Here is a 12,854-nt window from a genome sequence, read left to right as displayed (position 1 = left end):
GAAAAACTTGGACAACCCGTGGGCTATATTCGTTAATTAACGGTAGTATTATCCCCATTTCACAGATGAGAAACTGAGTGGTCAAATGACTTGCCCAAGATTGCACCAGAGTCAGTTCCAGGATAGGATCCTAACCACTGAACTTCCTTCCGCCTCAGTGGTGTTCACTTCGTTGCCACGGAAGGTGTCCCTTGCAGACTGCAATCTACTGGAATGGCAATGAGTCCCCTTTGCAGTGGGGTTTCTGCCAAGGGAGTTGCTCTTGCCTAGTCTTTGGTTCCGGAAGAAATGCCGCACAAGGGGCCAGTCACTTCAGGGGAGAGCCTTAGAATCATAGAATCCCAGGGCTGGAAGAGACCTCAGGAGGTCATCGACTCCAGCCCCCTGCCCAAAGCAGGACCAACCCCAACTAAATCACCTTTAACATGACTCAGACTCTTGCTGAATCGGGGCTGGTTGTCACTTATTTACCACCTCTACTCCGGCTTCAGCATTCTGATGCTGCATTAAAACAACTAATTCCTGGCCGCATTGACAGTTGAATGGCAGACCATTGCTTGGTCGCTTGCTCCCCCGGTTGGCATCAGCGACTAGCGTTTTGGAGTCAGTTCCTGGCTGTTCAGCTGAGATCTCACCCCTTTTCTCCCTTTCTGACCCATGACCAGTATTGATTGGCTTGAGGTCCAGAAATCCTTGAATCAGAGGGGTCGGTGTAACACCAGAGTCTTGGGGGAATAGGAAATAAAGTGAGCCAAGGGATTTCCAAGCATTCCTCCCTCAGATTGTCCAAATTCTCATCATGCTTTTAAAGTAACATGGCTACTTTTCTCTTCGCCAGTATCTGAATACTTCTAGGAAGTATAAAAAACGATTTTTGACCCAGAAGAATAGTCTTGTGCATAGGTCAGTGAACTGAGTGAGACTCAGGCATTGTGAGTTCAGACTCTACCTCAGGAGTGGGGAACCTTTTTGGGTCAGGGGCCGCTGGCCCACAAAAAAATCAGTTGAGGGCTGCACACAAGTGAGAAACAAACACAACCCTCTCTCCCCCCCCCCAAGCCCTCACTGATGTGGCCATTGACTGAGACGGGGAAAGACACTCCCCACATTCCCATCACACACCAGAGCCTAGGATAGTAGATTTGTGTGCTCCAACCCTACAGGAAGTGGTGAGGGAGGGGCTGCAGCACCAACAGGGGTTCCCAGTGCTGGGGTGGGGGAGCCCCAAGCCTCGGGGGCTGGATTCAGGCAAGCTATGGGCTGTATCCAGACCCTGGGACTTGGGTTCTCCACCCCTGCTCTCGCTTTACCACAGCCTCACTCACTGTATGATCTTGGGCCAGTCCGTTAGTCCCTTTGTGCTTCAATTTGCCAGGCTGCAAACTGGGGGATAATTCTCCCTTTCTTCTGTCCTTTTGTCCGTTGTGTCTATTTAGATTGTAAACTCGGTGGGATAGAGTCTGTCACGTACTGTGTATTTCTATGTGTCTATCAGCTTGGGATCCCATCTGGGGCCTCTAAGAGCTATTGGCGTATAAATAATAATAACAGTTTAGTTACATTGTCCTCAGTTCTGTCATGTGCTTTGTGTCTCTCTCTGGGCTTACCACTTAACCTCTCAGAGCTTTGGTTCCCCTATCTGCAAGCTAGAGATAATAGCTATCTCACACGGGTGTCGGGAGCTTTAACTGACGTCTGCAAAGCAGATTCTTGCACGGAAGATGGCATGTGCCTGCCCGGTGTTATTCTCTCTCAATTAAATGTGCGTGGGATTGCTGGGAGACACAGGCAGTACAAGCCATTTTCTAATAAAGGTTGTCTCTCGTGGACATAAGATCTGTGTGGGTGTAACTGCATGTGTCAGAGTTGGGTACTATGGCCTGTTGAATGGACACTGGGATGAATAGCAGCACTTTTCTATTGACAATTGAATAACACTGTTTTCCATGATGTTTGTATTAAGATAAGACGTTTTTGTTTAAATTCATGCTTTCCCCCCCTCTCTTGTCATTGTCCAGTCTGAACAAAGGGTGCTTTGTGGGCATGGTTTTGGTAGCTTGTTACCATTGGATACAGGGGTTGAATGGTGACTTATTTACAAAGCTACGGGTATGGTGTGTTTGCCGCAGTGCCGTATCTACATATGGATGCAGTTCTGACACAATCAATACATGATCTAATTCCACCTTATATTTGTCTTTGTCTACAACATGCAGGTGTGATGGCTGGGTTTAATATGAGTGGAGATCTCCGGAAGCCTGTGGCCAGCATCCCACTTGGGTCTCTGGCAGCTATCTGCATTTCGTAAGTCTCTTGAAAGAGAGCGAGAAGAATTTACTTTTTGTTTAGAGTGTGCCCTGAATGTGACCAATCTATTTCATATTCCAGTCAACCTTTTATTACTCACCCATCTGGAAAATTAAAGGCTGGCTGTTGTTCAAATTATCATCTATTATCACCTCCTCCACTGGATGGTTTAGTGAAGAGATTCATTAATGCAGATATAATCAATCCTTCCCCACCCCACAGGCCCCCTTCCGAGTATGGGACGTATATTAACTCTAGAACAGTTAGGCTTTTGAAATTGGACACGGCTGGGCTTAAGAAATGAAAAACAAGTCTTCTAAAGAAACAGGCTGAGTGGTTTACTTACATTAGCTGATGAGCTGCAGCTAAATTTGTCAAGTACTTGTTTTATGAAGAAGGACTTGGTTTTATCTTCATAGCAGCTGGCAGGGTGCTTCCCAGTGCTGGTAGATAGTTGCACTAGCTCTGCTTAAACTAATGTGCTAGAAACAGCAGTGTGGTCTTGGTGGGATGGAAGGCAGATCTGGCTAGCTACCTGAGTTTGTACCTAGAAGTTCAGGAATGGGGGGCTGAAAGAATTGTTGGGCCCTATGGCAAGGTGTTTATGTAGGGGGGAGGGGTTTCCGTGCTCCTGGAAGGGGCGGGGCTTTAGATAGATGGGGCGGGGCTAGGGGCAGCCAGTCTCAGCACCGCCGGGACCACGCCATGCCCCCTGCCTGCCCTGAGCACCATAAAGAGTACACCACCCAGAGCTTTGAAAGCAATTTAAAGAGCCTGATGCTCTGGCTGCCACCGCTCTGCAACAATGATGCCTGGGTGCCCTGGGCCCTTTTGATTTACCGGGCCTCAGGGCAACTGCCTCCTTTGCCATCCCCCTTCAGCAGGCCTGAGGTCAGGCAGGTGGGTCTGTGTCCACACTGAAACTTTTAGTGCACTAGTTTGAGCAGCGCTAGCACCTCTGTGTACCCGAGCTGGAAAGCATGCACCCAGCTGCTGTGTAGACCTCACATCAGGTAAAAGGAAGCCTTCTTGTGACAAACTCAGAGTGAATACGACACTCTGTTCTTTCCATGCCATTTCTCATCCTGATCAGCACACATTAGTTTTGGCATGATGGTGTGAGAGGGGTTTTTGACTGCAGTGTGTGTGTGATGGTAATACAGGTTGTACCTCCCTTAACCAGGACTCCCTGGTCCAGCATGGACCACAGATGTTCCTGGACCACAGGGCCGAGCCCAGGAACAGGGAGGTCTGACGGCAGGGCAGGAGCACCATAGGAGGCACCAGCAACAGCTGGGAGCCCAGTGTGTGTGGGGGGGGGGGGAGAAGGCAGCATGGTGGGGAGTTCTTGCCTCATCAGTAGATCTCCAAGGGTGTGTCTAGACTACATGCCTCCTTCGACGGAGGCATGTAGATTAGCCAGATCGGAAGAGGGAAATGAAGCCGCGATTAAAATAATCGCGGCTTCATTTAAATTTAAATGGCTGCCCCGATCTGCCGATCAGCTGTTTGTCGGCAGATCGGGGCAGTCTGGACGCGCCGCGCCGACAAAGAAGCCTTTCTTCATCGGCACAGGTAAACCTGGTTTCACGAGGCTTACCTGTGCCGATGAAGAAAGGCTTCTTTGTCGGCGCGGCGCGTCCAGACTGCCCCGATCTGCCGACAAACAGCTGATCAGCAGATCGGGGCAGCCATTTAAATTTAAATGAAGCCGCGATTATTTTAATCGCGGCTTCATTTCCCTCTTCCGATCTGGCTAATCTACATGCCTCCGTCGAAGGAGGCATGTAGTCTAGACACACCCCAAGTGCTTTCTTTACAAAGGAGGTAGATTTAGTTATCCCCATTTTCCAGATGGAGGAACTGAGACAGAGAGATGAAATGATTTGCTTAAGGGTTCTTGTCAGGTCAGTGGCAGAGTCTCAATCTAGTGTGCTATCCACTAAGTCACACTGCCTCCCAGTAATGGAATAGACCAGTGTTTCTCAACCTTTTTTTAATAAGGTATCCCTTTAAAAAAAAATTATAAGTACCCCCCAGTACCTACATTTTTTCTACCACTGCAACACATTTGTTTAAACAACTTAATTGTAGCTGGGCAAGCGATGACATTTTTGGGTGTAAAAAGTACAAAAATAATAAAGCGCTGTAAAACTTAAAATAAAAATTCAGTTTTCTCAGTTTTCAGTTGTGTTGTCGGGGTTCTCATACCACTGGCTGAGAAATACTGGAGTAGATGCTTTTGGAAATCCCAATGGGTGACCGTCTGCATATTTTGGTGCCTAAATAACTTTACGAATCTGACCTTTAATCATGTGCTTACCTTGAAGCATGCACTTGGTCCCATTTGACTCCTTTGGGATTATATGTATGCTTAAAGTTAAATATGAGCTTACCTACTTTGCTTTACGCAAAGGGATTCCAATGGGTATTTAAAAATAATAAACTAATACAGTGGTTGTTGCTTATCTCTTGTGTAGTTTTGCCTTTGCATGCACATAGTGCCACTGTGCTGGTTCCTAAATGGAGAATGGAGAATACCATAAGCATGGCAGTAATGTCAGTTATTCATGAAGCCATTCATTAGTGGTCATTGTGTAACGCCGACAGGCGGAATCGAACCTAGGATCTTTGGAGCTTAGTGCATGAGTTTCTACTGCATGAACTAAAAGCCAGTTGGCTCTCCACTAAGGCTGTAGAGCAGACTCATGATTCTCTCTGTAAGTGGTCTCGGTGTCACTAGATGGGACAGTGAGCCACACCCAGAAAAGTGTGTGGGTGACAATTGTAAGTAACTGAATTTTCTTCAGGTTTTAGTACTAATGAAAATGTTTGATGATTTCATTGCTTTGGGAACAAATTGTGTCTCTCCGTTGTTTGCAGGTGGTTTCTATATATCATCTTTGTTTTCTTGCTGGGAGCCATTTGTACCCGGGAGTCGCTCCGCTATGACTTTATGATAGCAGAAAAGGTAATTCATTCTATTTAAAATAACCCAATCCATTGTAGAAAACAATGCTTTTCAGATCACAGGAGCATTATTTAAAGCTGGGATTTTCCAGAGCCTAGGGGAAAAGCAATGATATTTGGGTACCTTAGACTCCTTTGAAAATCTCAACCCAAGATTCTTGGGAAAATTGATTTGAATAGCTTGAATTCTCCAACGTGCCTGGTGATGCTGAATCTTGGAATCATTCCGCAGCAATAATGTTAATAGCTAAAATATGCTAATGTTGCCTAATGATAAGCGCTATACTTTATTCAGTATATGCCATTAAATCAGTAGAAGCTTAGATCTAATTGAAATCTCTAAAGAAGCACACTGCTTATCTTTACTAAGTCAAGCCAGGCTTACATTTTCATATCCACTCTAGTGTAATTGCAATGTAAGTAATGGGATTATTAAATGCTAGGCATTCCACATTGGCATATGCCTATGTAGCAGGTTGGTACTGTCATAGTCAATGAACCTTATCGCTAAGGCCCTTTGAAAAGAGAGGAAAAGATTTCAGTGTGTTTCATTGCTAGCTTACATTAAGTGGAAGTAAAATACTACATGGCTAATTTTCAGTTATCCCACATCATCCAAAATGATATGCTTGCTGTAATTTGACAGTTTCTTGGATTAAAGTAGTTGGATGTGCTTTACCTTTATTTAATTGTTAATTCTTTTAATAGAGTTCAGCCTACAATTTCTATTTGAAATGCATGCTTTCATTTTCCTTCTAAGTGAGAGCAGCCCTAGATTTTGTTCTGTTCCCAAGATAAGACAAAATACATTAGATTTATACTGAAATATGAATGTATGTGGATTCATATAATTTATAACCCAGAAATTGTCACTGTTTCTGGGAGAAAAGTAGAATAATTCTATACTAGCCATTTGAATTCAGTCTTTGTTATATGAATGTTGATAGTCCTTTGTATGTATGTATGTATGTTTGTATTACCATAGTGTCCATGAGCCCCAATATTGGATCTCTGTGCTAGAGGTTGTGCAAACAGAATAAAAAAGATAGTCCTCCCTCATTCCCACCCCCAAAAGCTAACAGTCTTAGTATAAGACAAGAAGAACAGGTAGATATAGATACACCAATGGAGGAGTGCAAAGAAACAGTGAAACAAACTTGTACTCTAGTAATAAACGTTTTTTAGTTGGTAAAAGTATTGTCTATCCCTGCTACTTTTAATGAACAACTAGAAGAGACAAGATTTGTAAAATGAGGTTACTTTCAGTACTTTGTAACAAACAAGCAGAACAGCTTGATTTTCTTCTGTGACAGGGTAATTGGTCTGGTGGATGTACTGGGGGAATGCAGTGGACATAGTATACCTGGACTTTAGTAAGGCTTTTGACACAGTCCCACATGACATTCTGATAAGTAAGCTGGAGAAATGCAGGCTCCGTGGAACTACCATTAAGTGGATGCATAGATGGTTAAACCACCCAAAAGAGTAGCTATCAATAGAATGAGGTCAGATTGGAGGCGGAAGGGAGGGACTCAAGAGCGGTTTCACGGGGACTTTGTTCTGGATCCAATGTTGTTTAGCATCTTTATTAACTACGTGGATGTAGGCATAAAGAGCACACTGATCAGATTTGCAACAATAAAAAGTTGGGCTTTGCATACATTTTGAAGGGCAGAGCTAAAATTCAAAGGGATTTTGATGAATTAGAGAACTGGACTATAGATGACAAAAAGAAATTCAACAGAGGCAAATGTAAGGAGCTGCACTTAGGGAAGTAAAACCAAGTGCACAAATACAGAATGGCGGGGGGGGGGGGGAGGGAAGGAGATAACAGGCTTGGCAGCAGCACTACTGAGGACTTAGAAGTTGTGGTGGATCGGAGTCTCAACGTGAATCAGCAATGTGATGCCGTTGCAAACAAAGCAAATGCAATTTCAGGTTGCAATGTTAACAGAGGCATAGCATGCAAGTCACAGGAGTTGATAATACTACTCTACTCAGTGCTGGTTAGGCCTCAGCTGGAGCAGAGTGTCCAGTCTGGTCACCAATATATAGACAGGCTGTAAAGAAAATGGAAAGGAACCAGAGGTGAAATCAAAGATGATCAAAAGGATGGAATGTAAATCATGTGAATACAGGCTAAAGGAACTGGGTATTTTTAGTTTGGAAAAGAGATTAAGGGGGAATATGATAACGGCCTTCAGACATTTGAAAGGCTGCCATAGAAAAGATGGAGAGAAGTTATTCTCTTTTGTCACAGAGGGCAGGACAAGAGGCAGTGGGTTCAAACTACAGATTTAGATTAAATCTCAGGAAAAACTTCCTAACCATAAATACAGTAGGACAATGGAACAGACCCTAGGGAGGTCATGGAAGCTTCTGCACTGGAGGTTTTCCAGAGGAGGCTGGAGAGCCATCTGTCTTGGATGGCTTAGACACAACAAATCCTGCCTCTTGGCAGGGGGTTAGACTAGATCAGCAGTTCTCAACCTTTTTCTTTCAGAGCCCTCCACCCTGCCCCCTGCCCAATAACCTACAAATTCCACTCCCCACCTGCGCCACAAGACCTGTTTTTCTGTATTCAATAGTTTAAAAGCCAGGATTAGCACTAGGCGGTGGCAGGCAGGAAAACTTGGGCTTTGGCTTCAGCTCCGGGTAGTGGAGCTCAAGCTTTGACTTTCTGCCTTGGTCCCCAATGAGTCTAACACTAGCCCTGCTCTCTGAATTATTTTGGTGGGCCCCCTGTAGTCTGCCCAAACCCTCCAGGGGGCGCCGGATCCCTGGTTGAGAGCCACTAGACTAGATAACCCTTGCAGTCCCTTCTACTCTGTGGTTCCATGATTCTGTGACATTTTCTGGAGAGTCTTCTGTCATGTTACATATCAGAAAGACCCAGGAAAAAGCAAATACATTTTTCCCCTTACCACATAAAATGGTGATGCAATAAATATAGAAAATATGTCTTCTTATTAGAATTGCTGTAAGCAAATCTGTATTTTATCAGCCTTGTTTGGAGAGAAGAAATCATTACAAACCAAAAAAACATGCAAATTGTCCATTTCCAACAGTCGTGGTTAAAGAAAGATTTGGCTGTTTGTCTTCCCTAGAATGCATTTTTATAAACATACAAAATAGGGATACTGAGTAATTTCACTTCAAAGGAGATCTAATAGGCTAGAACTGCCAATTTCTTGTGAAGTATTTGTACTCTCTGAACTTTTAACAATTATTTACTTATTTATTTATTTTATTTTTGACAGTCTCAGTGAAAAGACATTTTCCCTCTAAGCCCTGAGTGGAATGTCAAGTAGCACATTTAAATGCAAGTATTTTTGGTGACGAAAATGATGTGCAAAGCATGACCCAATCAAGTGTTTCTTTCAAGTATTTTTTTAAATAGCACCAATATTTTATATAGACCATTCTGAAATAAAAAGAGGCCAATCTGTTTCTCTAATGGAAATTATGTTCATTGATTTGATTCTCATAATTTTTTATCCATCCATTCATAACATGTATATTTTTGTGGAGCCAAATTAGTTAGTTACGGTGTATGTTCTTTTTAGGGGAAGGAGGTAGATGGGTGTTGTGTGGGTTGGGGATTTTCAAAACACAGCATGAATTTTACATGCTGTCTCCAAGCAGCATTAATTTTATATCTTTTCATTCATCCTCCTTTACACTGCAGGCTGCTTTCATAAATAAGAAGAAAGTCCGATGTATCCTTAGAACATGTACATTTATTAACCACTACTAGTCAAGCACACACCATGTACAACCTCAGGAACACAAAGAAGCAGGGAATAAACTTTCAGGTGTCTCAAGTGAACAGGATGATGTGCATGTTTGTTTAGAAATGTTTACCTGTGAGAGGAAGGATGATCCAGTGTATAGAGTGCTACTCGGGGGATCTGGGCTCAGTTCCCTGCTTGGCTGTATATTTCCAGTGTGACTTGGGGCAAATTGTTTGGGCCCAGGTTTCTAGATTCGTGTAGACAGTGCTACCCTCTGCATTGCAATGCCAAACTGATATAGGAGCCTAAAGTCAAAAGTGATGTAAACATTTAGGAGACTAAATCGTATCCACTGAGAAGAGGATTCCCCATTTGCAAAATGAGAGATAATAGCGCTTCCCTTCCTCACAGGATACATGTGTTACAGGTTATGATGTGCTTAGGAGTTGTGGTAATGAGGGTCTTATTGATATCTTAGATCATGGGTTCCCAAACGGGGGGGGGTGCCCCCTTGGAGGGGCATGAAGAAATTCCAGTAGGGGCGCAAGGCGACCCAGCCTCTCCCCCTCCCCCCGCCCATCAAGTTTTGCTGCCCCAGTCAGTTCCTTTTTTTTTCCCACCAACAAGTTTTGCTGCTATTTTTGGAGGGAGTGAGGGGGGCATGAGGGTCTCTCAAAAATAAAAAAGGGGGCGTGATGCCGAAAAGTTTGGGAACCACTGCCTTAGATAGACTCTAGAGTCACAACTTCGGAGACATGTATTATGGGGAAATGGACTGGAATACCTGTTACCTGCCGGCATGGCCCAAGCTACACATGTATACTCAGATGTTCTGTGCCACCGTTTTGGAAAAGTGATAGAAATGTAGCTGTGTTAGTCTGGTGTAGCTGAAACAAAAAACAGGACTATGTAGCACTTTAAAGACTAACAAGATGGTTTATTAGGTGATGAGCTTTCGTGGGCCAGACCCACTTCCTCAGATCAAATAGTGGAAGAAAATTGTCACAACCATATATACCAAAGGATGCAGTTAAAAAATGATTCATCCTTTTCATATGTGTTCATTTTTTTTAATTGTATCCTTTGGTATATATGGTTGTGACAATTTTCTTCCACTATTTGATCTGAGGAAGTAGGTCTGGCCCACGAAAGCTCATCACCTAATAAACCATCTTGTTAGTCTTTAAAGTGCTGCATAGTCCTGTATTTTGTTTCACCATTTTGGAAGTTATCACTCAGATCAATTATCTGTACCGGTGGCTTTCAGCCTTTTACCTCTGGAAACCTCAAAAATCCATGTTTCCGTATTGCTACTCACCCAGTCCTGCAAAGTATTCTGGGATTGGATTCTTGGGGGGGAGGGGGAGAAGATGGCTGCTTTTAGCTCAATGTGGGGTCACTGGATTGATGCTGAAACCTGGAAAGGGAAGCCATCGTTAGTGTCGAGTGTTTCGCTTGCCTGGGTCTCGTGTTGTTCAGCTCTGGGGATAAAGAATAAATTGTGAAACATGGTTGAGTGAGATGCAGCAGGATTGGGTGGCCAGCAGCAGGCAATGGGATTGATTTGCTCCTTCCCTCCCCAGCCCAAGTTCCTGGGATTTACCACCAGTTCTTTTCTCTCCCACGCAGCGGGGTGGAACCCAGCAGTTACCCCTTCGTTTCACACATCTGGGTCATACCCCACTGGTTGAGGGGATCCTGCGCTATGTTATGTGCAGGTGCCAGGCCAGGATTCTTGGTGCCTCAGAGATTTCCTTGTGGAATGTTTCAGACATTCCTCATGCGTCTGTCTTTCAAAACGAACTGGTTATTTCCTCCTTTTCAAGGGCCAGCCTTAATGCTTCTGTTTGGAACACCATGGTAGGCATCGGCAACTTGCAGCATTATTTCTCCCTACGGACACCACCTCCTGGAAAATACAGTCTGCAGACTACTTTAGCTACTATGGAGCCCTCACGCAGTTCCAGCCCTTTTCTTGTGTCAGCTCACAGCTAGGGCTGCCAACTTTCTACTTGCACAAAACCAAACACCCTTGTTCCTGCCCTGCTTCCCCATCAAGGCATTCCCCTTGCCTCACCACTTGTCTATCACAGAAAAGGGAGGAAAAGAGGCCGGGGAAGATGAAAGTGAGAACAGACACCACTGAGCACATGCTAAAACTCATGGAAGACCAAATGAGATGAAGTGTCTTATCAAGATCAAGATGCAAAGCGTATAGAACCAAAGGCCTCCCTGTCAGCACATGCAGAACCTTTTTTACAATGACCCTCCCTCTACACCCATACATCAGCCTCCATGGCGGCACTTGCAAAATTCTTTATCCAGCAACTCTTCCTCTATGCTCACACGCTCATTTTCACAGTCAGGTAATGATTATTCCAACCAGACTCCACTCCCCATCACAGCAGCTGTGACTTTGATAGCTGAACGTTAACACAGTTGTGAGGTTTTCCAAAAATCCTTACCAACTCTTACCACCACGTATTCATCCTATGTGTGAGACCCCTGTGGAAGCCTGGAACACCCCTTGGTTTCATGGGAATGCCTCACTCAGGATGGGCAGGGGAGCAACCCCACTATATGGAAATGTCAGCACCCCTCATTGTCAAAGTGATTCCACAGAGCCTCCATGATATTGACAGGGTGGCCCAGGCGCTGAGCCTCAGTGTGCCACCCACGGGCAAACACTTCACCCTTACTCTCACACAAATTATGTAAGCAACAGCATGTGGCCACAACCTTGAGGATATGATCCTCCATAAGGTCCGGCCTGCCATAGAGACACCCCCATCTCCCTTTTAATCTTCCAAAGGCACATTCAATAATCATGTGGCATTGGCTTAGCCTGTTGCTGTACCACTTCTTACTGCTGTCCAGGTGCCCCGTGTTAGGCTTCGCGAGCCAAGCCAGGTCACCTAGGATCACTATGGGCATTTCCATATCTCCCACTATATTTTTTTGGTCTGCAAAGAAAATCTCAGCCTGTACAGACCAGTGTTCCTGAAGACGTTTGCATCATGCACCTTCTCAGACCTCCCCACATTTATGCCTGTGAAATGCCCAGGGTGGTCCACGTGCACCAGAAGCACCATGGAGAAGTACCGCTTCCGACTGATGTACTCTGTGGCAATGTGAGGAGGCGCTCTAATGGGGATGTATGTACCATTGTTTGCCTCGCCACAGTTTGGAAAGCCCATGTCAGCAAAGCAAGCCACTATGTCATCCACATTTCCCAGAGTCCCGGTCCTATGCAGCAAAATGCCATGTATTGCCGTGCACGCTTGCAGAAGTGCGGTCCCTATGGTAGACTCCAACAGCAATCAGGAGTCACCAGCTTCCCCAAAGCAATCACAACACACTTCTCTGCCGGGAGTAGCTCTCATACGGGTGTTTTTGTGCCACAGTTCAGGGGCCAGCTCAGCACACAGGACATCTTTTAGATGAGGAATTATCTGATCAGATTTCAATTTGTGCATCTACATTCTGCTGGCTCATAGTCCCTTTGGAATTTCAGTTGGCTACAGTCTTTTTCACTTTTTGTTTTGCATGGTATACTGTTGCGGTTTACTGTCAAACAGCAGTCTTGCTCCAGCCTTGAAGTGAAGTACAGAGGAAGGACGATGGTGAAGTTGAAGTAGTGGATTGGAATTCAGGAAATTTAGATTCTGTTCCTGGTTTTGCCACAGACTTCACCTATGAAATGAGACAGGGCATGTTAATTCTCTGTGCCTCAGTTGCCCATCTGTAAAATGAGCTATTTCTCCTTTCTCCCATGCTTTGCTGCCTTGTCTATGCACTGTGTATGCTCTTTGGATCAAGGACCATAATCTGTCCATATTGTAC

General features: G+C 44.6%; 1 protein-coding gene across 2 annotated transcripts in view; it reads left to right on the top strand.

Annotated features, from left to right (window-relative positions):
* SLC12A8 (solute carrier family 12 member 8) overlaps window positions 1–12,854 on the top strand; it is a 99,607-nt gene that overhangs the window by 70,889 nt on the left and 15,864 nt on the right. For both annotated transcript variants that reach the window (XM_006137661.4, XM_089779681.1), the window contains exons 7-8: window positions 2,217–2,304; window positions 5,191–5,278. In XM_006137661.4, coding sequence (XP_006137723.3) covers window positions 2,217–2,304; window positions 5,191–5,278 — 176 coding nt within the window. The remainder of the gene's footprint in view (window positions 1–2,216; window positions 2,305–5,190; window positions 5,279–12,854) is intronic.

The sequence above is a fragment of the Pelodiscus sinensis genome, chromosome 7, assembly GCF_052426305.1.
Source record: "Pelodiscus sinensis isolate ZL-2025 chromosome 7, ASM5242630v1, whole genome shotgun sequence".
NCBI classification, from domain to species: domain Eukaryota; kingdom Metazoa; phylum Chordata; order Testudines; family Trionychidae; genus Pelodiscus; species Pelodiscus sinensis.
This window is presented reverse-complemented; position numbering and strand designations above follow the sequence as displayed.